General features: G+C 39.3%; 1 protein-coding gene across 1 annotated transcript; it reads right to left on the reverse strand.

Annotated features, from left to right (window-relative positions):
• Window positions 1-873: 873 nt before the first annotated feature.
• zbtb20 (zinc finger and BTB domain containing 20) lies at window positions 874-26383 on the reverse strand. Its single transcript, XM_029518850.1, has 4 exons — window positions 26167-26383; window positions 10236-10380; window positions 7389-8924; window positions 874-4425 (listed from the first exon to the last, which is right to left on the reverse strand). Exons 3-4 carry the CDS (start codon window positions 8902-8904, stop codon window positions 3890-3892), a joined length of 2052 nt encoding a protein of 683 aa, XP_029374710.1. The 5' UTR covers window positions 8905-8924; window positions 10236-10380; window positions 26167-26383; the 3' UTR covers window positions 874-3889.
• Window positions 26384-27378: the final 995 nt, after the last annotated feature.

Here is a 27378-nt window from a genome sequence, read left to right on the forward strand (position 1 = left end):
GTATGGACAGTGAAGCGCATGTGATGCTTATGCAACAGGAAAGGGAAAAAGCCTGGGTATGCTATAGCACATTATGACACACTGGAGAGAAGGTCCTTCCTCTTCTGAGCCTGATCTGCTATTAAACACCTTATGATACAACAAGTCAGCTGACGATGGGACGAGCTATTAGCCCTCATCCGGATAACGTTGAGATTGGCTACTTTTGTTACTCCCAAAATAAAATATAATAAAATAAAATAAAATAAAATGTAAAAAAAGGAGAGAGAGAAAGAGAGAAAGAGAGAGACGATTGATATTGTAATTTGGAAATCAAATATTTCAAAAACCAACATCGAGCTACTTAACCTACCATTTAGACCAATGATACCACAAAGCTGGTTGTACTCATCTAGCTACAGTCAATAGTGCATTTGATATATGTGTTTACACAAAATATGTAAAATTTAGGTGCCATGAAGGAATGCTAGATTACTGAATACATACATTACACCGAAACAATTCAATTAATGTCTCTGCCTTAACTTTGTAAGAAGTGATGACGTTAGTTTGGCAGTGTTTTACTTGGTACTGAACAGACAGCATCACCACCATCATCATGAGCTGTGTGCCATACATGTGGCAATACTGTTGGAAAGAGATCTCGGCAGTTGCTTACATATTCTATTTAGTGCATTGTCTGTTAAGGCATGAGATTACCCTCCACGTGCTGTGTAGAGACAAATATAGCACTAGCATGCAGCAATATTGCCATCCTGGCAATAACAGCTACAAACAGGAACCATACAATTTAGGCTTATATGCACACCATAAGAGACAGGGCCAATCAAATGTTAAATAATGTGCTACTTTTACTGAGGACCACCCTCATGCTTTTTGAGTATGTTTCTCATAGGTGGTCAATTTGTTTTCTTACTTTTTTTTTTCTTTTTCTTTTTTTTTTTTTAAAGCTGAGGACAAACCAGTATACAGGTCTCACATGTTCATCACTCAACTTCACTTCAAAAGGACTCCACAGGGATCTGAAATCTAGTAGCGATTATAGGAAAATTAGCATTGAAATGCTTGACATGACTTCTCCAAACAACAAAGTCAACAGTACTTGACCTAGGCTTTTGTCAAATCTCACAACAAATGTTACAGGCGCTGTGTTGGCCCAAAAGATTTGGAGAGCTGCTTCTCATAGTACCTGTGCTGCATATTGCAAAGGAAGCCCTACAGTTCAGATATTTCATTTATCAACAGTTTGATTAGGCTATATACCACACACAGACACTCACAGACATACAAACACTAAGGAAGAGACACAACTGTGTACAACTGACAGACAGATATCAAAGAAGCTGCATTCCATCACCTCTGCACACCTTTAAACCCACAAAAAGTTGTTCTAGGACACACATATCATTTATGTTACACACACACACACACATTATATATGTATTATCATTAATAATATAATAATAGTTATTAATACCTCCGCCAACGGAGTTGGACGGGAGCTGTGTTTATTACTACTGTCGTTTCACTGTTAAAGTCGTTTGGCTTGGATGTTCTCATAGGGAAATTCTGTTCTGTGTCTAAACAAATGCAACTGAATGAACTGTTATAGGGAACTGATTCCATAAAAGAATGAATTCAAAGGTTAAAACATAGATGAGCACACATAATGGTTACAAATTAAAAAAAATAGATGCTTGCATTAACACGGCATGGGTATATACTGTAGATAACTGCAAGCATTAACAAAAGCCAAGAACCGCTGATTTACTTTAATGAATAAATTGAAACAAAGCTATCCTATTACATGTGTACTCTACAACCAAATGTTAGATTTTAAAAAAATCTTCTTTTCTAAAACTATAATATCTCTGTTAACAGTAGTGCACTTATTGGTTTAAGCAGTGCAACATATATGCAAGAAAATAATGCAGTCCACTTATCAAGATTTTTAAAAATGTTTTTTTTCCTTTGAAATTGAATAAAAGAAAATCATAGAAGTTCATTTAAGGAAAATGATTAAATATTAAGCACAGGCATTTTAAGAAAGTGTGCAAAGTAGCACTTAGTTTTTTTTTGTTTTTTTGTTTTTTTTTTTATCCACAGCAAGTCTTTTTAAGACCACTGTACGCAGTTATTCTTTTAACAATACAACTACGAAAGTATTTGCTCACATAAATGAGCAAATCCTTCAGATTGCAGTTGCAGGCAGTTGCATGTGTGTGTGTGTGTCCTAATTTGGATAAAAAGCAATACAAAACAATTCAAATATCAGAAATGAGCCTTAAGTGATGTGATGCATGGATGACAACTTGTGCACACTAGCTTCCAAATCTATTCTGTACATGCTGTGTCTAGGTATTTAGAAAAATCAGGAATGTATACTATTGTCTAGAAAGTCCATCTGCCACTTGTGGTATATCAGGAAAAAATGTCATATCAATCAATGGAGCTACTTGTTTTGCTTTTATAATGTATTTCCTGTCAAAACATTGCAAAGCCACTTGAGCCTTCAGGGAGAGCCGGCAACATAACAAGCGATGCATTTAGCTTCCACCTGCTGAAATGGCTTTGCAAAAGCACTGAACAGGTTATACAGGGGTTCTAGGTTCCTATTTCCATTCAGATTTGATTCAAATTAAATTCCCCCTCTTTAACGATTTTCCAATCAACAACTTGCCCAAGCCCCCCCCAATATTATAATTCACTAATGAAATTAAAACCATTTTGGCTACTCAATAACAACAATAGTTTAAGTGACAAATCCTTTCTTTAATCTACATCCCATAACAGTCAGGTGCAAGTTGAGGAGCAGCAATTACGAAGGAGAGAGTTTAGTCGCATATTCAAGCCTGCCATAACTGTGGATGTAAAAGGCTAAAACAAAAACCCTCGGCAAAAGAATCTTTCTTTTTTTCTTATGTTTTGAAATGGAAGAGGTCTACTAGCCTTAACAGTCTTTTAAGATATTAGTGGCAGTGTATGCAAATGAGTTAAACTCCAAACTTCAGAAAAAAAGAAACATTTTTGCTCAAATACTGTCTCATCAACACACCTCAATTTAGTAAACCATCAAAATGCATGGACAACAATTACAAAACATGAGAAATATTTGTCCCTGCCACCATCGACAGCAAATTACATTTCAGTAAAATGATTGAAATTGGTACCTTGACAACAGCTGCATTATAATCCCTTAATACCATAGGAATAAATAAAACCCAGTGTCAAATTCACTACTCTCCTTTTTTATTTTACATAAGAAGGCAATCTTGTGACCATCAGTATTCTTAGAGGGAATATGTAGCCCAACCCCAGATGATTCTTTTGTTATTGTTGTTGTAAATTATACCACAGTAAGCTTGGACATCTATAGTTTCCAAACTGGTCAGTATGGGTTCACAACTGCCATGATTTATCTTTCATGGCAATGTACACACACACACACACACACACACACACACACACACGCACACACACACCGCAGCAAATACGCAAAACTCCCAAACTCCCAAACATAAATGCACATGTATATTCATTCAGACATATCTACACTACAGGTGTGTTTGTGTGTATGTGTTTCTTTCGTAGGCCTTTCGGTAGTGTTCAACACATAAATCAGTATTTTAGGAAAGCATACATTTAGAGGCCTGTAGTTAGGATCCATCCAGTAGATCAATATCAAACTACTAAGCCTTAAGGCCACCATCTTTTTTTTCCTTTAGAATAACAGAAAAAAAAAAAAAGAAAAAAAAAAATCTTTTTTTTTTTGGGAAACTTAATGTGCCAGTGTCTATACTCATTACTCTTCATACCTCAAAATAAGAAAAGGAAAATCTAGTGCCATTTTATTTGTCATTCTTTTTGAAAAAAGTTTATCTATTTGTACTTATCCATCGGAGACATGCATTCGCATGTGGTCATTGAAGTGCTCCATTTGGTCGAACTTGGCAGGGCAGACGGAGCATACGTAGGTGGTCCCTTCTTGGCAGCTTGCTTCTGCAGCTACACCCACTCCTGTTCCAACCCCAGCCCCTACTCCAGCACCTCCACTCACTGGCATAGCGAGGGCTACCACTCCAGCTCCGGGCTCAGGGACAGCCATAGGCATGGGAATCGAGACGGGGCCCGGGGTACCTGCGCTCCCAGACAGCCCTGTGATGGCGCTGCCTGTGCTGTGCAGGGCCATGTGCCTCTCCAGCAGGGTCTTGTGTGAGAACTTCTTCTTGCAGATGTAGCACTCATAGGACTTCTCTCCACGGTGCAGCCGCATGTGGACATTGAGAGAGCTTTTCTGGGTAAAACGCTTGTTGCAGATGCTGCACTGGTAAGCTCGCACCCCTGTGTGTGTCACCATGTGTTTGATTAAGTAATCCTTCAGGGAGAACGAGCGCCAGCAGATGCTGCACTGATGAGGCTTCTCACCTGGATATACATACAAAACAAAGCATTAAGGGGAGAAAAAGAAGAAAGAGACACATTTTGATGATTAGAAAAGCAGAAAAAACATCACTGTGGCCCACAGAAGCTAACATTGACATTTATTAGCTATTTTTAGAAATCATAACAATCATAACTCTGTTGAGTAACACTTAAACTCAGTAGGCTTCTGCGGGGAAAATTGCTGGATGGTCAGGTAATGTGTCACAAAAAATCTTGCTATGAATCCAAACCTTCCCACTTTATTTCCATATATTCTAAGGTTAATTTTGCTCCATCTGTTTATTATGTCAACAGCCGCCTTGATGAGGGCTTTCACTGTAATATTAAAATTTGTGCACTGCGGTCATTTTTGATTTGAAAAACTACACTCCTGCAAATGCGGATGAAATAACAAGAGAGAGCTTAAGTGTCGGGGAGCTGCAGTTTTTAAATCAACCTTGATGAAGGCATGTGTCTATCATGTGTGTATTATTATTAAGTACAAAAGATATGTGCACATCAGAGGTTGAGAATCGATTCAAGCAAAACGCTGATGCAAAAAGCTGCTGGACTTTTATCACAAGAGAAATAATGTGGCAGGTTCAACTGATGTGCACTGGTGCAGCACCATTGGATGCCTGAAGCCAGCCGTGTGAACATTTTCAGGACAAGAACAAACCTCTGGGAAGAATGATTTAATCCTATATTAACCTTGTTAGAACGCTAAGTGTTTAATGCGACAGCATTGAAAGGCATTGTGTTAAAGTAGCTGTAATACTAATACGACAGTGATGTGTACACATTACAAAACTGTCACAAAAATGTATGAAATGTAATCGTTTATGAAAAATTTGTAATGACTGCAATTTACAAAGAGGGGTGGAGCCACAAAGGAAAATCTGGAAAACATATTCGTTTTATTTCCCATGCGAACAGGGAACAAATAATTTATGTATCTATTTGGTAAGTTTGTCAGTTTGTTAAGACGTAAGCTCATTTTACATAGATGTCTCTACTGACATTATGGGCAATAAAATATGATCGTATTAATAATTATGTTAAACTAGCAAATAGAGAAAGAGACTGATAACACTGCAAAATGAACAAGTTGTATCTTGCAAGTTAATGAAGTCGCATGTTTCCGCCGTTTGCTGCTACACTGAGTGAATTAATGTGCTACCTGCTTTGATTTAATGAAACCAGTAATGTATACACTCTCACTTCTTGTTTTTTTTTTGTTGTTGTTGTGTTTGTTAGGTTTTTTATTTTTTATTTTGCAGGAAGGTCAGAGGTCAGGCTGAGCTTTATTTTTGTTTTGTATTCATCTATATTAGTTTTGGAAATATATATATTTATTTCTCCAGGGCAGTGACTCATACAGTTACAGAGCTGCTTACCTTGTGTCTGGCTAATTGCTGCCAATGCTGTTGGCTCTGCTGCACGTGTGTATTGTGCAATAGTGCAGTCGTTTCTTTGGTCTTTCAGATTTTCATGGGTGTATTTAATGGGTTGAACTGCAACTAATTATCATTTTCAATATTGAGGCCAGCTATTTTCTCAATTAATAGATTGTTTCTCTATAAAATATAAAAATTGTTTCAAAAATGTCTGTGAAAAATCCCCACAGCCCAAGGTGATGCCTTCAGATGTCATGCTCTGTCTGGCCAAAATACCACGACCCAAAGACACTTTATTAACAATTATCAGAGAATTGACTGAGTCACTGTGAGAGCTCTATTTAGCATATTTCTATTCATTTTTCCTGACTGTTGGCTTGAGTTTTTTTTTCTTCTCCACCTTCATTTTGCACTGAGGCCATGTGACACCTTCTATTTACTTAAATAAAAACTAATTATGTTGATGTGCGCACAGTGATCCTATTACTGTACTTACTTTACATTACTACTTGATACTAAATTTATTCAGGCTGTCACTTTGGAATATCTTTTTTTTTTTTTTTCAGTGAAACCCACTCACAAGCAAGTCAATAGGATTGGTCAATTAGCGACTTCCCTTCCCAATATGTCGTGATGCACACAGTTGTGTGAATAAAACCAGAGATTTGGTTTTAAATGGTCTTCATATTTGACGGGGTTCTGGCCAAGAAATGGTTACTAATGAATAATAATGGCTATTTGAGTTGGCAATTTTTATGAGATCATCTAATTATATGATATCTAATTCTTTCTCTGATGATAATTTCCTCAGTTTATGATTGATAAGGCTGTCAGTGCTGGATGAAAGGAGCACACAGTTTAATGATGTGCTGTACAAGCACAATCTATTGACTTAGTAAGTCAAAGGATCAAGATACTAGTTAGTCTGAAGAATGTAGATTTTCAGGGTCTTTGTACTCTTCCATTACAAAATTACAGCTCCTATAGAAAGCAATACAATACATTTTGTCCTATGTAATAAAATTCATGAATTAACACTAACTACAATGAGAGGGAACGGCTAAAGATCGACATAGACCAAAGTTATCTTTCAGTTCCTAAATCCACTGCCAAATACACTGAACGGAGAAATGACTAAATAAGTTTTTACATCTACACTGAAAGCAAAGATCTTGGTGTTTTGATTCCATTTACTAAAGAGGGTTAGATAATTGAGGAACACACCATTCAGACTGACGCAGACCGGGACAAAATACTGGAATGTGAATATCGATGTGTTTACATCTTTTTTTTTTTTTTTTTTTTTTTTTTTTTTTACATTTCTTATTGTGAGTAAACTACAACCTCAAACCTTGGGTATGCATGGTATTTGTTGTTTTCACTACTATAATGAAAATTAATACCAGGCTTTTTCTAATATTTGTCTTACATTGTCATGAAGAAAATTACATCTCTAAGCCTTCGACTATCTATATTCACAGTCAAAACTAAAACCCTTTGAGTTTGTTAACCACAAAAAAATAAATCAATACAATTTTGCAAATACTACATGCAAGACATTTCACTTACCAGTATGGACAAACATGTGTTTGACGTAGTTCTGTTTTGCAGTAAAGGTTTTACTGCAGAGAGTGCATTCATAGGGCTTCTTTTCCCCCTGACCAATTCCTCCTGCAGCCTGTTGCTGCTGAGCTGGCGCTTGTGGTACCGACATAGGATTCGGGAATGATGGCATTGCAGGGGGTGGCACTGCCACAAACTGTGGTTGCTGCTGGCCAGGAAGGTAAAGGAAAGGCTTGTTGTCTCTAGCCGGCTGTGTAGGAAAGAGTGTGGGCAGGAAGGTGCTTCCAGCAGTGCCTATCACTTGGGAATTGCTGGTCACGGTGAGCGGCATCCTCAGGTTGCTGGTGTGTGTTTCTGCCTGGCGCATGTAGTGCGGGGCACTTGGCAGGGACTGGGACATGACTGAGTTTGGCAGGGGCTGCATCATGCTACTGTCACTAGTGCTGTGTGATGTGTCCCCGTCCTCTGTCTCTTGCACTTGCTCTGGGGACGAGTCATTGACCTCTATCTGCACTGGAGCTCCTTCACCTTGCTGACCGTCCCCGCTCCCCCCCTGGCTAAAGCTCATCGGGTACGGCTGCTGCTCCATAGCATCTGGCTCAGTACTGATGGAGGAGCTCACCCCTGAGTCAAAACTTTCAACCTTGGATTCACTCTCTACACCCTCTGTATGGTCAGTGTCATCTTGGCAGTCCCCCAAATTATCGTAGCAGCTGTACTCATCTTCAGCCTCTTGCTTTATGTGCATCCCTCCTGTTTGTATGCGTACCGGTCGGGGTTGCTTGCGGCAGTGAGTGGACTCTGCTGTCGAGATGTAGCGATCAACCTGCTGAGATCTATCCTGGATGCGATTTATCCAAGGTGGATCTTGAGATTGCTGGTCCTTCTGAGTGCTGAGAGTTGAATCATAATTTGTTGACAGAGGGTTAATGTAAAGAGGGCGCTCCCGAGTGCCATTCTGCAGGGTGAGGCCAGGGTAGGTGTATAGTGATGTGTATGCACGATCTATGCTTTGCTGTGATGTTGCTTGCATATAACCTGACTCTGCGTCGCTGCTGGGCCCAGATGTGCCAGACTCAGGCGTGCCACGGGGTGTTTCCTGACCAGAGTCTCCTGGTATAACAGGGAATCCCCCTGGCCCAGCCAGGCCCACATTCTGGGACACGATGCGAGTACACTCATCAATGACGGTCTTGATCTGAAGGATGCTGGCAGCAGTAAGGATCTGCAGGGCCTCTGATTGAGAAACCCGCAGAATCCCACTGTACATAAAGTCAATCAGCTTTTGGATGGATTGCACTGAGACCACAGAAGGGATCTCAATGTCGCTGTAGCCCAAGAGCAGCTTGTCCTGAAAGAAGGGGCTTCCAGCAGCCAGCACGCAGCGGTGAGCTCGCAGCATACTTCCATGGATCCGAACAGTCACGTCACAGAAGTGCCCACGGTTGCGCTGCTCATTGAGGGTCTCGAGTACAGAATTGCTGAAGTTGTGAAGATTGATGTTATGAATGCGCTCGGTCATCCCCTTGCAACTGATGTCACCTGCAAGGAGGGAGCAACACACCCGACTTAAAAGTTTGACACTTTGTTATTGAACTGGCTCGGTTAAATTTGTGCCTGTACTGTTTTTCCACACGCAACACAAATATATTTCTATATGGATATTGACAGTGGATTACGATATTATAATTGAATAATTACATATGCCCTCTGTAGTAATATAATTATGAGCAAATGAATCACAGAAGCGAAGCTCTGATTTATGCAAACAACATTCTAGACAATTACTCAGTTCAATAAAATTTATTTACTGAATTCACTTATTAAGAACAAAATATAAGAGTGTTCACTAGGAGACTCATGAAATGTCAATACAGTTATGCTAATTCTGAGTCTCACAATATTAAGATAACAATCAAATAATGTCAACATCTGAGCTAAATTTGTCTCTTCTTTGGTAGTTAAAAAAATCCTCATTGCCATTGTAAAAGACAATTAAGATGGTTCCCAATTAATTACTACACGTTTCCCATAGTGTGTATTTCTGAAATTCTTGCAACCGCCATAAGGTGGTGCACTGGGCTCAGAGGACAACAGGCCTCTTTTGTTAGCCATGTGTTCACTGTGATGGCGCTTCCCAACTATCCTTGGAACACACTAGATGTGACCTGGCTGATCAGTGTGCAAGATAACTTAAGATAATTTTATTCCCAGTTAGATGTCAAAAGAAATGAGAATCTTAATCCAAATTAGACGGGTAGTTAACGTGGGAATTATACAAATTAAGAGTTTTCATGATTGCTGTAAGAATTTATTCTTGTGCACATAAACATGCTTGAGAATAACTTAAGTAAATCGTTCAACCTTATGTGAGTGAGTATTTCAAACAGCACCTGCTTTAAAGTGGGAAAACTGTCCTTAATTTTTATCCTAGAAACTGTACTCTCTCTCTCTCTTTCTCTTTCTATATATATATATATATGTATATATAATTAATTTAGACTGACTGTCAATTAATAATGAATGCATTTATGAATATATACTAGTCATTAAATGTCAAAATCAACACAGACGTTAACTACTGCATATATGAAAAAAAAACTTGAGCAGGTGGAAGAAGGCTTTACAATTTCTAATGCAGTAAATCATTGAATAGATACAGATTTAACAGTGGTACTGATAATAAAGGCATATTTGACAGTAATATGTGTCTTTAACCAAATGCATTTAGCAAAAAAGCCCTACAGAAGAAGAGCGACAGGGTTAGCACAAAGTATTCATGCTCATTCAGCTAACTTATTTCTGACTGAAATGTAAAGGAGAGGAGGGGTGCTCAAACGGTCCAGTACTCACAGTCAGATGACGTTTTGTTACGAAGATGCTTGTGTGGCTGGTGATGAAATGCGGGTCAAGCTTCAGTTTGCTGGTGGAGATGGCTGATCAGAGGCCGGGTGCTAGGCAAGGCTGTCAGTCCTCTCTGTCCAAATCATGTGTTGCTCTGCCAGTGTTTGGAGGGGGAGAGACAAGACAAAGACAAATCTTAATGCCACATACTGCCTCGTCAATATTGCCACTCCCTTAATGAACCAGGAGCCACAGTAACAAGAAAAATCTGCCACCGGCGTGCTCCAACAGATGTGTAAAGACTGTCCAAAACCAGATGAATGGACGCTCCTGTGTGCACATGTCCACCGATAACAAATCAAGGTTGAAAATAACAGTGATGTTGGAGGCACTTTTTCTCTCAGCAGTTATCTGTGCCGCTGGGCAACAAAACCACACCCTTACCCCCCCTCAAAAAAAAAAAAAAAAAAAAAAAAAAACGAACTTGAATTTACACAGATTAAATATTATATCAGACAAAGTTTCGTGCGCACTCACCACAAACTGTGTGTGTATGAACATATGTGTGTTTGCCTCCATTTTAAAATCCATAAATTAAACATGATATTGTCCAGTAATGGCATAGAGTGGACCTGGGCATTAGCAAAAATAGAAAAAGAAATAAAAACAGGCAAAGCATTCATTTAAAAAAACAAGAAAGGCATTCAATGACATTAAAGCATGTGATGAGCTGATGATAAAAAAAACCCTCACACAATATCTCTTATACTACACGCGCGCACACACACACACACACACACACACACATACACACACATACACACATTAGAATGCAAAAGTTTGACCTCAAAACTGGGAGCACAATTATGTAAAACTGACCACATTAAAGTCTGATACTCATGGGATCATTTAAGGTCAGACAGAGTGAAAGGAATGAACTGAACCATTGTAAAATGCCCTTTTTAAAGCAATTTTTCACATATCAGTCGCAAACTGATCACAGACATTCAGATATTTCAACCAATAAAGCTTAAAAACTCGAAAGAAAATGCTCTGAATGTTTGGGTGTGGATAAACTCTCCACCAAAAAATTGGACAGTAACCTCTTTTGATCATGTGACTCTTAGGTGTTTTTTTTTTTTTTTTTTTTGGGAAATGGGGTTAAAAAAAAACAAACAAAAAATGCTAAAGTAGCTGTCACGCTGGCTACAACACGAACATCAAGTGCTCTCTGAAATGCCGGTAACTACAGCGTGTTTCTGAATGAACAGAATGCAGGTTGGATTTGACCAGACCTGCATGGCATTGCATATTTTTTGTTCAAAAATATCAAGATCTTTCTAAGAACGCGCCTCTTGCTTTGAAAAAGCTAAAACCTATAGATGTAAATTATTTACTTTTAAGCAAGTGACCTTTGCATTATTTTTGAACAGATGCTGATGGAGGCTGGATCAAGAATCTGCCGTGCCAAGATACAACAGATACAAAATTAGGCCATAAATGAACTGAGAAAAATCATCTGGTAAGATTAGGGATTTATTTATAGTTTGGTGTGGAAAAAAAGAGTAATTTAGAGAAAGCCAGAGGTGAGGGGCTGAAGTTCGACAGTAGCAAGTTGAGACAGATATGACCACAGACTGCATTGTGTCTGTAGGCCTCAGTTTGAGAAGTACAGCAGTTAGACATGTGCTTGTTTTCTTCAAATGTTCTTTAACTTACAAATTCAAGGATTAGATATGGACAAGTAACTAGAAACAGAGACTGATCATTCTTTGGCACTAACGCACACACACACACACACACACACACACACACACGCGCTTTATTCTTCCATTTTGTTCAGGACATATGGTGTATTTCATAATGAAATCCTTGACCCCTAAACCTAAAATTTGTGAAATTAGTATTGAAAGGTAACTTACAATCTTCCATCACACTTGTGAAAGTCCTTGACCTAAGTCCAAACCTGAAAATCTGTCTTTTTATAATATCTCATTGAAAAACTAGACCTGGCCCAAACCATAAACCCACTGCAAGCATAGCCCTGTCTTTACCTTACCACCGTGACTCCAAATTGACTTAGTCAAACTGAAAACCACCAAGATATAATTATTTTAAAGCACTGCCTGCACTGTGCCACACACACACACACACACACACACACACACACACACATGCCTGAATGCCTGAATACATTACGGTGACAAATATTTGACCCTTTTTCTTTGCTGGCACTAGTTACTATGAAAGGTAACTGTACACTGATGCTACTGTTGGAGGCTACAGTGCAGACATATATGTTGTCTCTCTGGCTTCCATTGCCCATCCAGAGATGTAAATCCACCTGCCCAAGGGGTAAAGTGAGGTGAATGCTAGCAACAAAGGAGCAGGCCAAGGGAAGCAGGCTTCAGTTGCCCAGACTGCCACTCACAACAGTGATTCCATTTTAGCCGTGACACAGTGGGTGAGCAGCAGCCAGCGCCTACCTGCAGTGAATTCTAATCAGCCCAGGGGTCTGTCTCCCTCCCTCCCTCCTGTACCCTGCCTTGGACTAAAGGGGCTGATGATCCTTCAAAATTAATTAGATCCTTGTAGGAGGCGGCCATTTTCTTCCACTTCCTAACGCTCTACAAAAAAACCCCTCCAAATTTAAAATTACACTAAATTTAGGGCGTGTAGTCCCCACCCTCAAATTGATCTGTTTCTCAGTGTGCTTGTACCTGTTTCCTGTTTCATCACGTTTAACTCTCCTGCCATCTTTCCTTCCATCTGTCTGTCTCTCTGTCTGTGCCCCCTCCTCTTCCTCCCTCCCTATGAACCTTCCCCAACACCCTCCGCCCATCTCCGGCTGCCTCCATGCTCCCAGCTCTGTGTCTGCCTCTGTGGAGTTTGCTGTCAATAAATCCCCAGAGGTCAGTTTGTCTGCTGGAAATCAGACACAATGCTTCAGACCGCCAATGCAATGCATGCTCTGCTGCTGCCGCCACAACAAAGACTGAGGAGGGGTGGAGGGTGTGTGAGCAGGGAGGAGGAGGAGGAGGAGGGGGCCAAAAAAAAAAAAAAAAAATTAAGGCAGAGAGACAGGGTTGCAACTTCACCAGCCAGACTCCAGGTTAATCAGCTGCCTGTATAAGGTGACGAGCTCATGAAATACGCTGCATCGAATTGGACATTAGTTAATCAAAGAGGGGGTGGGGGGGTGGAAATGGTGAGGATGGGGGATGGGGTTGAGAACGGACATAAGAGGCATGCTTATGAAAGGAGGAGTATCAGCCATGTGAATAATATACATCTTGAATATGCAAATATATACACACTACAAGCATATATTCAAGGCCCTTGGTACATTTAAATCTGCAGACAAAAGGGCCACGGGGCATTGTGAAGAGCTCATGTCCATGCATGCACATACAGCTTCTTGATAAATCTGGTGCAGATCTGCACTTATCAAGAGTGTTTTGTGTTACATCTAATTAATAGTAATTTGTGTTTGAGTTTGTTTGAAACCTCTACTGCTTAACGATCACTGTCCAACATTGTAATTATTAATTTCAATCATCCATTTAGCCCACGTGCATTAGCATATAAACTACTACAAATCATGTCTTAATAGTATGGTTTGGATACGTGATCTAATGTAATGTAATTTAGCACACAATATAAATGCAGAGCAAGCACACACGGGAATTTTAAGCAATAATCAAAAGATGAAGTGTTGATCTGACGAGTGATAATTGAAGGTATGTCCACTGAAGAGTCAGTAAGTTCATTTCTCTCCTCTGACAAAGCAATATAAATCTACAAATCACTGTGACCAATCAAACTTTTCTGAAATACGTCAATAAATTCATGAAACAGAAGCTAACACAGTTGTGTATGTCGCATCTTTCTTCCCTTTGATCTGCACAACTAAAAATTATTCCTTTAGTTGACTGACTATTCATCTCCGCCCAATAACGATGAATCGCCTGATTAAATTTTTTAGAGTGCTGTGTCTCTTATTATAAGTGTTTTTCTATAATGTTGTGAAGCAATTAACCCATAATGTAAATAATTCACCTACATCAAACACCCTTCAGGAGAGGCAGCATTAAGCACATCACAGTCTCAAGATTTAATTGATTTGCCTTTATAGCAGTCACTGAAAATCATCAACAAGCACACGTAGGCTGATGACAAGTTGAGCCAAGATATTCACACTTTTTTTCTTTTTCTTCTTTGACTTCATTTTCTCTCTTGACTGAAATTGTGTGGTGCAACATCACATCGCCAATGAAATACTCATGAAATGTGTCTAAATGTCTGACAATACTTGTGACAATGAATCTGAATTGCCTTTAAGCTGAGTGTTATCCAAACAATTATCACGTGGAACATCTTCTTGAACTTCAAACCGACTGCTCACCTACAACACAGATGTATAAACCAACAATTCTTCCCTCACAGCTACAGTTTAGATTTCAACTCACCACCAGGGACCGTTTAGAAAATATGCAAATGCTATAAAATATCATTTCATTAATTCACAACAACTCAATTGTTTTTCTGTTGCCAATGCTCTCTTGCTTGGGCAAAGCTTTGCAAAGTAATTACAAAGCACCAGTGCAATATTATAACCACTTCTCAACTGAGATTGCTTGAATAAGTGTATTATGTTCATGTATTTCTATGCATCATACACTCAGTGGAACTCTTGACTCTTTTGTTGTCTAATTTTAAGGTAATTCTTCAAGTTTAGCTCCACTGCCACAAAAATTTCTTAAATAGCAGAGCAGATTAATGTGTTGAGACATCCAGTTCCACAGAAAGCCATTCAAATGTATCAGGATGTACAGCTTTCAAGTAAACTCCTCAAGGAAAGAAATAAAAAAACACTACAATACCCATACATATGTTACAGGAACAGCTTAAGTATTTTTTTGACAGGACAACTTGTTCGATTTTCAAAATTTCTGTTAAAAAACACCAGACCCCATCTATTTTGTATCCAGGGGCAAGTGTTTTTTTGCAGATAGGCAGATGATCATGTTTTTTAGGGGAAAAGCCCTCATAAACATCCATTAATTAAATGGTGAAAACTGTATTTTATTAAGTTTCCCAAAAGGGAACAGAGGGAAACGAAACAGACAACCACTGCTGGCTTATGACCGATACAATTATAAAGACAGTGTCCCATTTTGGTGATGGTAAGTATGCTTTCAAGAATGTCTCAGAATTGGTAAATAGCCGTGCTTTTGTTAATGAGCATTTGACCAAAAAGTACCATCTGACTACTCATATGATCGTCTCCAAAACACCTCTAACCCCCGAAGCAGATAATGCTAAATTCAAGAGTTATCATTTAGGCACAAGTGTCCACAGCAACTGGCTCTCTACAGCTACTACATGTGTTGAGGACAATTTGCTTCTCTCTAAAAAAGGACCTCAGAGGCCATTAAGAGATCTTCATCAACCTACACAGATGCTTATATACAACTTCTCTATCCATCACCAGTGAATCACATTAATCAGTGCTTAATTATATTACATTTGGCAAGAAATAGCAAATATAGAACTCTGTTAGTTTATCTCTATGGTATATAAATAAGCAGGCGTCCTGTAATATGCAGGGACTAAAGCACCTTCATATCTCTGGGAGAAAACCGAGGGTCTCCTGACTTTCTGTTCTTGAAGAGATAAACCAGAACAAAGATGCTTTTGAAAGTGTGGGATCTCAACTAACACACATGAAGCCCTTACAGTAAAGAGAACAGGAAAGCCTCTAAATATGTTAAGTGTATACAACATTTACTAGAGAGACCAGACAAAATGAGGCGGCACGCAGTATTTAGACAGAGTTCAGGAAACCAAAAGAATGTGCTCACACAAGCTCTAAACACCGCTGACTTTCCTACACAACAGTAACAGTATTATAATAAAGATGTTCCCACACACGTGGTCAGTGGAGTGCACAATTGAAGTTAAGATATTCACTGAAATAATCACAATTATGTATGTTGCATGATGGTGGAAGTGATTAAAATTTTGTTAAGATGGTGAAATTTTGTTTTTCTTAACATTTTACAGTATGGCATAATGACGTGGTCCATGAACTAAACCTGGTATCTCAGAGGTTAACCAAGGAAAATTTGATGCTACCAACAGCTACAGATCATTTGGTAAAATTCATTGTTTGGGAATGTGAATGTGAGTAGCCGGAGAAGTTTAGTTCTGTGGGTTTCACGGGCAGCTGCCAGAGGGTAAAGGAGCTGGTGCCGAGGTGGTCCAACACAGAGCTGGGTGCTTTAAGCAGTTCAGCACAACTCTGTACTTTCTGTTGGCTGCTCTGTGCTTCAAGGGTCAGAACTTTGGCCTCTCCCTGAACCTGGCAGCCTCAAAACCTGTCGTTTTAAGGGGGTTTACCATTCAACTAAAAATTAACTTATTGCATGTTAACAGTACAAAAGCAGAAGAGATGGTGAAAATGGACTTCGCACAAGACTCTATGACGCAACTTTTCTTCAGCCACGAGCTATGGCTGCAAAAATGGACCTGCCATCAGTCATTATTCAGGTAAATGAATCACCTAATCCTCAACATATTGTGCATCATCAAATATAGATTGTTCTTACTATGCGAACAAGATATTCAATCCAGATGATTTCACAAAAATAAGATGTGCTTATTTTAAACCTTGGAGATATTAGCACTTTTAGTGTATTTATAGTTTGGCAATCTGATGTGTAAATTAAGATTATATATGTCACGTCAGTTTGTTTGACATATGACCCATCTAAAAGTGAAATGCTGACATGCTGAAACAGAGTCGACCACATGAATGTCCAATACACACTTCCACCAAGTACCGGCACCTCAGCATCTTAGCTCAGAAACATGAGTTAGATATAATGACTTCAACATCCCACAGTACTATACACAAAAGAGTCTTAAATAAGCACAAAGGTAAGCTTTCTGGTAATTCCAGTGGAGGGTGGGTGTAATGTAAGACAGTAAGAAACTTTATCCATACAATACTGTGTTGCAAGACAAACCTGTTAAGCAAGGCAACTACAGAATTTCACAAGATTTCTCCTGATTCTGGTGTTGTGCCAACGGCAAAATTTTATCAAGAAATTTGATCTTATTGAACAATCTCTAACACACGCTCCTGATAAGCCCAACAAGGTGAGAAATATATAGAAAGCACGGGCTAACTTAAGGCTTTTGCAACAGGTACTAACTATAACCAAAAATAATTTGTGACACACAGACTGTTTCTTAGTAAATACATCTTTGGAGAAAGCTATGAATTTCGTCCCTCACGGAGAAGAAACGGAGAATAAATTACACGCATTCCCAATTATAACATGTAACACTGCTTATGACCATGATATAAACCACACAGAAATTGTCATTGCTGAATTAGTCAGTGTTAATTATGCACATGTGTAATACTTTCATGAGCAACTCTAAAATACTCTGCCAATATTTTAACCAACAGTTCCAAATGAAACTCAAATGCCTTTTTTAATTTAAGGTTGTGCTTTGTTTACTTTGTTTACAAGTTTGACCGTAATTTAGTTTCGCAGGCAGGTTTGCTCATATGCACGACCTCTTTTGACTCCCCACCAAGCTCAGTAGTGCCTGCAGGAAGAAATTAGGCTGAGGGTGTGTGAGTTGGCAGTTGTGTAACATATTGTAAGTAGGATAAACATAGTCATGTATTATCACTGATATTATATCCAATACTTTTAAAGACATATTGTGTGTTTTAAGTGATTGCTCCTGGGCTGCGTGTTTGTTATTTAAACTGCTTCTAGCACTTAAGTAATTATTATTTATTTTGTGGCAAATTAGCTGTTAACCTAACAACGACAAGGAAGGGACTCTTTATTTTCCACTTTTCTCGAAGGAACTTTGGTATCTCTGCTGCAAGGTCAATGGTGTTTTCAGCAGTCAAGATGGGATGAACACATCCATGTGATAGCGAGATGGATGTTTTTCAACTGGACAACCGATACAACTTTTTTTTGTTTTGTAGGAGTACATTTGCTAATTAAAATTTTTTCTATTGAGTAGAAATAGTCTAGCTTTTCCAAGAAAAAACCGTGTGCAATGAAAGCAAAGCCCACTTGCGCTCTTAATATTTTTTGCTCACCTTACTTAGCTAATGTTTGTTGCTATGCCGTGCACCGCTGCAACCGATGCAAACTATTTTACTTTTCACGACTACTATGCTTGCTATTCTGATTGATAGGTTTAGCGAGATTCTGCTCTCTGTTCTGTTTTCTGGATAAGAAATAGAGCTGATACAGAGTCACAAAGCAGGGAGATAACACGACCTCCCAGTCGCTCCATTTACGATCATCATATGACCTTTTGGCTGTGCTAATGTGCACGAATAGTTGGTCAGTGTGGTCTGTTGAATGTAGCAGAATTATTATCTCTGATGGTAACAATCTATAGCTCATAAGGTGTTGAGTGTAACCTAAGCTCATCAGCTGTTTCTGGCAACATTACTCTAAAAATCTTAGCACATGGCCATGAGTATTTTTGGCAGGTCCCATCATAAATGTGTTAGTTCTAAGTCATTAATAGTGTCAGGGTGAGACCAACGGCTGCAAATATAAACATAATTTATGGCTTTGACTCAGAATTTTGATCTAGAAGTTTCACTGCTCTTCAAGCAACAAAGGGTTCTATGTGAAGGAAGCATCATTGTATACCTTCAGTATCTGGCTCCTTTAAGTTTTTAAGCTTGGTGAGCTGCCTTGGATGTTGCTCTCCCTTCCTATAAATGCCTGTTGGGATATACTGGACTGACCCTGAAAAGTGAATAAGTATGAAAACATTAATAAATGACTGAAAGCCCCAGCACTAGTCAGCAACCGAGGATGCAACAGTCAAAGACCAAGAAAGACATTTGTTTTCATATCAGTTAACTTATTCATAAAAGCTCTAAAAGAAAAATAAGTGTGTTGTTAGTTTATATTGCAGCCATTATTAACTGGTGTTAGCAACATGATAATTGTATTTCATTTTAATAATTTAGAAATGTCTAACCTATCTTAAACACGCTCAACTACTGCCACTTTTTGATGGTGAACAGGTTACACATAGTTTTCAGCTGTCAAATACCCTGAAGCTGACCAACGGTAAGCCTGATAAAATATATATTTTTTTACAGCATTCAGTTTTTATAATTATTCAATTGTTTTCCAGTTTCTCCAGGAATCTATTTTGATAACTGTCTTCACCAAGGTCACTTTCAGCACAAATAACAATGTGAAGAATGGTAGAACAGATATTTTTATGTTTCAAATTCTTTTGCAAAAGATTATTTTCAAAAGACCAAACTTTTTTTTTTTTTTTAATTCCTGCAATTGTATTTCAAAGACATATAACTTATTAGAAAAGGGAATTCAGCAAACTTTAAGGTTGTACAAAGCTTCATTGTGTGATAAAACTGCAACACCAACACTATTGTGTACTCATTTCACCATACACAGCGATGTACCTTGAGTGAGAACGTGCATGACCTTAACGTTTTGGCTGCTGTTAGTGTCGTTTACTGGCATGAGGCTGAAAAAGTCTTCCTGAAGCCAAGATAAAAGGAGGGAGTTCCCAACCCTTATTCTTTTTGTAAACAAGAATAATTTAACAAAAAACTATTTAACAGTTTGAAAATAAAATAATTCTATTATTCAATCCTGTTTTTTATTTTCTAAAACTCTCTTTAGATTGCCTCTCCTTTCAACTAGGCAGTGAGCTCACCATGACTTGTAGAAAACCATATGGGTAGCAGGGTGAACTGAGGACACACATGCACCTTGGCAAACATACAACTGCGCTATTAGAATCCAGGATACATTTCTCACATCAGTTGAATGCCTGGGCCTGTGTGTGTGCTCGAAGACAGAGAATACAAATTAGGTTTAAATGCTTGTTTCTGTCATGCAAAAAAGAGAAAGTTCACCTAAGATTCAGACATATGTTATTGTAACCAGCTGCAGTTTTAATTAACACTTTTACTTGCAGAAACCTAAAAACGTTTGTACTTGTTGTAAAACCACTTCAGGTCAAGTTGTTACCTGATAGCTTCAAAAAAAAAAAAAAAAAACATTGAAAATAATGGATTTTACTTTAAATGACATCATAGACCTTGAGGATAATACCAACATTTAATATTAAAACAGTTGGCTAATTTTGTTGCGAGAGTGCGTTGAACAGTTTGATGTGAGTTTTTTCCTTTAATACATGTCGTTTTATCTGTATTTCTATTAATCAGTCAATCTGAAAACACTGAAGTATTTACAATCAAACAATTAGGAGAGTAACTGTGTTTCATAAGACTTTTTAAAGTTTTATAACCAAACAAAAGCTTCTTGACAACAACATGGAACATTCTCAAATACTTATTCAGTCTTAATGTGTACTTTCATTACGCATTCCTGTGATACTCGCAGGGAGGGGAGATTCCAAAACAAAAGTCCTTTGAAAACTGAAAAACATGCCTTAAAGTCTTTTGTTGTCAGTTTTCAACATATTGCATGCTCTGGAAGCCATTGGGTTCGAGTGAAAGTCAGATTCATGACCAGTTTTTTTGGATTCTAACTGCCAATTTACTAAAAAGGGGAAGTTTTCTTAAAGAATCTGCTCTATGAATTGACAAATTGAGACAGTCTACAGCTGTCATGGAGTTGTCTTCAGGCGTAATGAAAACATAATATATCATTGACCGGTTGCAAAATAAAAACCTTTAGTGTTATTCCAAAATGGTTTTATCCTGGCAAAATAGCTACCTCATCAATAAACAAGATACACTTTTCTCTCTTTAAACAAAGCACACTATTTTCTATCCTTGCCTTTGTGCTGGAAGGAAATCACCATAACTCATTGTAACAGCATTTGTGTTGCATAATACAGCTAAAGGGGAAATTCTTTCCTTAATTACAAAGACGCTCTGTACAGATTCTCAAAAGGTTTTACAATAGTGTTTCTAGTGTTTTTTAAGAATAAAAAAAAAATAAATAAAATAACGTGAAGAGAAGCATGTTATGTGTGAAAAAGGTGCTTTGTGGGTAGAAGGATTCAAGCCAGTTAGCCAGGAGGCAGCTAGCCTGCCAACAGATTCTAGTTAAAAAAAAAAAATAAAATAAAATAAATAAATAAAAGTATGCAACCCACCAAGGTAGAGTTGGTTAGCAGTCACTCATTTCATGACATTACTATGATCAAGATTTGTGAAAAAAAAAGTATTGTGCATGTCATATAAGAGTATTGGAGACTTCTGTGGAGATTTTGGAGATTTTAGATGTACAGTATGTGAGTAGGACATTAGATGTCCATGGTGTCGGGTTGGCATATATAAGAATAATGCACATTGCAAGGTTAGAATTTCCTATGAAAGCCTGGCATGTGTGCATGAAGCATATGGTTACCTATAAGACAGCATATTTTCTTTTACTGTTGGGAGCATTCTCCAACATTATCATACTATTCCACTCTAAAGTGTCATTATTAATGACCCCATGTGGAAACCACAAACTATTTTAATGTTTTTGTGCCATCCATATATGCATTCAGAAATCTTGCTGGCAGAAAGCCTGGTACAGGTCTCTATGTTTTCCAGATGTTTTGCCTACAAACCTATGCAAAAAGCTTTCCTTTCTTCCACTCAAGGAGAAAAAATGTTCTTTCTCCCAGCACTGTAATAAACTGCCCCAATCAAAGATCTTTATGTCTCCTGTGTTCGCCTGTCTCTCTTGACAAGTCTTTCCAATCACATGGTAACTAGGGACTCAAACGCAGTTTTAAAGCTGCAATTGCTGTAAAACAGCAGTCTTTGCAATAAACATTAGGTGAGACACTCAATGTATTCTTCTTAAACAAAACCAAACCTTTAGGATTAACGTCTATTAAAAGCTCAGAGGGTATTCTGTGGTTAAATATAAGGACCTAACATTAACTTAAAGCACCTGAAAGCAGTCTCGGTTGGTAATCACTTCAAAGATTAGTTTTCCTCTATGAGGGAATATTTTTCGAATGAGTATTATACAGCAACAAAAAAGGGAAAACGGATAAACACTGTCTATGACAAAAAGGCCAAGCAGTTAACAAGCACTGTGACATTCTGGATGCAATCCACAAAGTGGCTCGTTATATCGATGGATCTCTACTGCATTCCCAAAATGGCTGCCAAATATGTTCAACCGTGGTAGATAAAGTGCCAGGGTGGACTCAAATGCATATTAATAAAAGTCCTTTGTCATTCTGTGGTAAAATAGCCTACTTGGAATTATAAATAATATTAATTTTAATTCATCTGTTCAGATTCATGAGTGCTGCAAGCATGAATTTAGTTTTGGGTTGTTTTTTTTTTTTTGTTGTTGTTGTTTTTTAATCATACTGTCAGTGCATGCTTAAATGTGGAGCCAAATTTACTACTTTCTAACTTTAAATTATATGTTACAATAAAATGTAATTTGAGTTAACAATAGACTTGGAAAAAATAAACTGCACTGCATGATTGAGTAAAATGAGGTGAAGTCTACTCATGATCATTATCGCATGTTCTTTCCCGTCCTTTCCATTATAGTGTCCAATAAACCACTAAGCCCTGAAACCTTTTCAAGAGAGTTGTATTGCAACATCGTGACCCTGCATTCACAACCAGGCCATCTTCACCAGGCTGTTACCAGGATTTCCTGGTAACAGCCTGGTGAAGATGGCTGAATGGTGTGGGAATAACAACAACCAGAAATGTGGCATTGCGGAGGCTTCAGAGAGAGGTCTCTATCTTGTGTATTTGGGCAGCAGTGCTTTTGCTGCGCTAAAAAATAATTTGGAATACTGACCTGCCATCTGTGTACATGTAGTGTACAAGATGATTGTTTCTTTCTTTCGTTCTTTATTTCTTTATTTCTTTATTTTTTGGTTAAATCTCTTCAACAGAAGCAACCATTGCGTTGTGCGGTGCAACATTTTCATTTACGTAAAAAAAAAAGAGCAAAAAAAAATACAAATGAACATGACAATGGGCACTTAATATCAGTTTGTTGGTCAATGATAAATTGCTGAATGACAACAGAGGCTGACAAGCTACGGAGGATGAGTGAAAGATGGTGAAGCCAAAAGACGATTGGGATTGATTGTTAGGTGTGGATTAACTAAACACCTCTCTCCCCGAGCCTTCATCTGAGCAGGTCTACACTTTATCTGCTGAGTCTCCTTCATATAATAATGAGTTTCCTTGGTCTGCAGACATGCTCTTAAATATTCATTAGTCATGGGTGGGTTTTAGCTGTGACACAGAAAGCGGCAAATGGTGACGGCTCAAACACTGCGAATATTAATGTACACGTGGAATACATACATATAAATACTCATTAGTGACTTAACTGATATGAAACTGGGCACCTGATACTGTGGATTACAAACGCTCCCAAGGTACATCATTTCTGTGGGTCTTTCAGCAGCTACTGTACACCTCTGTACTGAAAAAAACAAGAGTTTTTGACATGAAGCCTTGATGAGGGCTCACTTACACACCAAACAAGTACCCTCCAATTCATCAAACAATAAAAAATGTTCAAAAATACAGATGTTAAGTTAGCGTGGAGTTTCTTTTTATTGGAAGTGGATTCAATCCAGTTCACACTATGTGACAGTATAATTTTTACTTTACTCACCCACATGCAGCCTGTCAATCAACATGCTGCAATTCACAGGAGAGTCTTATAATTATGTCCTGCTGCAAACCTACATCAAAGTAAAATGTTGCATTTGTGCTACACCGGGCTGCGCCGCTCAGCTCTGTGTTCTCCAAGTGTGTCCATTCAGAAAACAAATGATCCGGTGCAGCCATCAATTACATAACCGAGCCTATAGCACTGCAGAGCGTTTACGTTGTGGAAACATATTCTGAATGAAAGCGGGGAGAGGAAGTGTTCGCAACAATAGTGAAAAGGAATGAAGGCACAATTATGTGGCACAAACCTGCGCGCACGCGCACACACACACACACACACACACACACAGGTGCGTATCCACAGACCGTGCCTGCGCTGGAAGGAGCTGGACGCAGAGCTGCGCTCTCATGCTGCCTCCCCCCGTGTCCAACCCGGGACCAGCTCTTCTTGGTTGGTGCCACTTGTGTCTCCTGAGGGAAACAGCTTCACTCAGCACACCGGGACAGACCTCTGGCGTGACTAACGTGTTGACTCAAAGCTTTCTACCTCTGTACAACTTCGGGGTTAGAGGCGAGCCCGCGCCTCCCAATCAAGCACAGCATGTTGGGGTCGTTGTAGAAACTCAGTGGCGCTTATAATAGACACAAGAACATGCTGCATTACTCTCTTCATCTGACAAAGCCAACCACTTTAGGACATCTGTTTGCCCCCCCAACACACACACACACACACACACACACACGCGCGCGCGCGCACACGGATAGATAGAGCCCTAAAGAAAAAGACTGACATGTTGCTCCGGCTCAATTCCCCGTGGCCGTTTCTCTGATTTTTTTTTTTTTTTTTTTTTTTTTTTTTGGAGTCATCGCTTTATTTTTATTTTTTTTTAGCGCACATACAATGAACAGACACTCACCTTAACTTTATTCCGTGAGAGAAGTAACATCTATAACGCGATTTAATAAGCAGCAGCAAAGGAATCACGAATTGCACGTGAATATATATATTTATTTATTTATTTATTTATTTATTTATTTTTTGTAACACAACGTCTTAAAAAGGCTTGAAGGAGGCGTCCAATGCAACTTTAATTACACTGAACCTGGCCCAACATACAGGCCAACCTTTTGCCAAAGCATCCTCTCGTCGTAAACATTTTTCACATACTGTAGGCTGTGGGTAAAAAGCGGATTTTGCGACAGTGGAAGTGATCCTTCATTTTCTGGGGGGTGGGAGAAGGTGTGTGTGTGTGGGGGGGGGGGGGGGGGGGGGGGGGCATGGCACCAAAATCCAGACCAGAGTCCCACTGGATCTAGTTCAGATTTATCTCAGAAACTGAACCTGCAGTATTGTTTTACCTTCAAACACAATCTTAGCCAGCCCTGCCGACCATATTTTAATGTAACCCTACCTCACAAATACCAAGCCGTATTGATATTAATTCATAAAAAATGTAGGCTAGACATCTGTCTGAGTATAAGCGGCTGTTTGAGCCGCTGCTGTAAATGATACATTTGGGACATCGGGACCATCTTCACGGCAAGTTCAACAAACCGAAATGGACACAAATATGTGCCGGGGGTGCGTTTTGGTGCTTAAAAACGCGATAAGGAAACGCGTTTCCTCGGATTCAAATATCTGACCTAAAAGCCAAATGCGCACGTCGGCTGCCACAGTTGTTCCGGGCTCACAGTGTGTAAAATGTGAGCAAGCAGCTCTGCAAGCATCGCTGAGGCTTTCACTGATTCAGAAAAACACTGCCGGGAACACAGTTGGACCAGAGTATTGTTCTCAAGTGTGTGTGTGTCTCCTGGCCGGCTCACGGACAGATCCCAAAGTGAAGGGCTAAAGGTAAAGGGGCATGTTGAGAATAATGGCAGAAGGGGAAACTTGCGTCATGCCAAGGCAGCGCGTTTTTCTGGTCGAATATAAATGGACCAAAAAATAAATAAAAATCCTGGCAGCCAAAAGTGAGCCCCTCTAACACGAGCGGTTCGTGTCGTTTACTTACACCGGTGTCACATTTACTGGATGTCGGAGATCCTCTAAAGAATAAAGTTTCCGATTATGTACAGCTTCGTATTTGGTTTTAGTAAAGGCAGACACAACTACATGGAAGTCAGCGGTATTTCATGCAATACAGCCCGGAGTCAGCGAGCACATTTTAATCTCCTCTGAAGGAGATTCCTCTCATTTCGCCCCTTTTTAATAAGAGCATTATAGATAGTAAGGAGACCCATCCCTTTTCTTACTTTTTCTCAATTTCTTACCTGCACTTCGAAGCACGTTGAAAAAGTGGCGACAGCGTTTCCACGGCTCTCCTTGTTTTCCCCCGACGAAGCGCGTATAGTTTTTTTTTAATATGTTCCTTTACTTTGTTTCATTTCTCACTTCCATCTTCTTTTCATCTCATCAATAAACACACGCTGCAGCCTACCTTCATAGAGCAGCTCGGTTCAAGTGTGCCCTCCCATTTTTTAACTATACATCGAGTACTTTGAGGGGTGGTGGTAGTGGAGGGGGTGGGGGTGTGCAGGGAGGTGGGGGGGGGCAGGCAGGCAGGCAGGCAGGCACGCCTTTTCACTTAAAGCTGCTATTGGAAGAACAGTGCGCTGTCTTGGGTTGGATCAGAAATCCGTCAACATTACTGTGCCCCAATCGCAGGGAACACAATGGGACGGGAAGACCTGCTCCATTATGGCTCAGTGGAAGTGGTGGGAGTTATAGTAATAGTAGTTGTAGTAGTAGTGTTCCTCCTACTCGAGCTGTTTAAGTTTCCTCCTGCCTGAGCAGCAACACAGCAATTTTAAAAATAGCAGCCACGGTGCGCAATGAAACCTGTAAAGGAGCCGGGGGTGGGGGTGGTGGTGGTGGTGGTGGGGGGGAGTTTGAAACAGGTTCGCTGTGATGTTGCACCCCAGGGAGAGAGCTCACCATACCCGCAAATCCCACCCTCTTTTTTTTTTTTTTTATTTATTAAACTTGCGCGTTTTTTTTTCTCTCTTTGTGCCGGCTGCAGCGCCAACTGTTAATATATATATATAAATATATATATATATCAGTGCACACAAATGTGAATGAACTCTCAAATGTATCCCGTCTGGATGAGAAGGACGGGGGAAATGTCAGCCGCGTCCATCATGTGTCTGAACTTTGCATTGGACGCCGCCTCTGCCAGTACAGTGAGCCAGCTGCGCCGCGACCTCTCATTGGTTTGCGGCACCGTCAATCATCTCCGGCACCAACAAGCTAGATTGTCTGCCGTGTCTTCTACTTTCTACGCATTTCTATTTTCTCATTTATTTATTTTTTAACGTCCCGAGCTGACCTCGAGTTAGCGAGCGGGGAAAAAATTTGGTGTCGGTTCAGCTGGCCAATCATATTAGGTGAAGCGAATTCTTTTTTTCTCTTGTTGTTGTTGATTTTTTTTTTTTTTTTTCATTTCTTTTATTGGGATTTTTTTGTGTCACCATCCAACGCCT

This window comes from Echeneis naucrates, chromosome 14 (assembly GCF_900963305.1).
Source record: "Echeneis naucrates chromosome 14, fEcheNa1.1, whole genome shotgun sequence".
NCBI classification, from domain to species: domain Eukaryota; kingdom Metazoa; phylum Chordata; class Actinopteri; order Carangiformes; family Echeneidae; genus Echeneis; species Echeneis naucrates.

What these genes read in the sequence shown, in the direction of transcription:
- zbtb20 (XM_029518850.1), bottom strand. Translation starts at nt 8,904, where the DNA reads ATGACCGAGCGCATTCATAACATCAATCTTCACAACTTCAGCAATTCT. An exon ending in ACACATGTTTGTCCATACTG is followed by an intron (nt 4,426 to 7,388) that starts GTAAGTGAAATG and finishes ATGTATATCCAG; the next exon opens with GTGAGAAGCCTCATCAGTGC.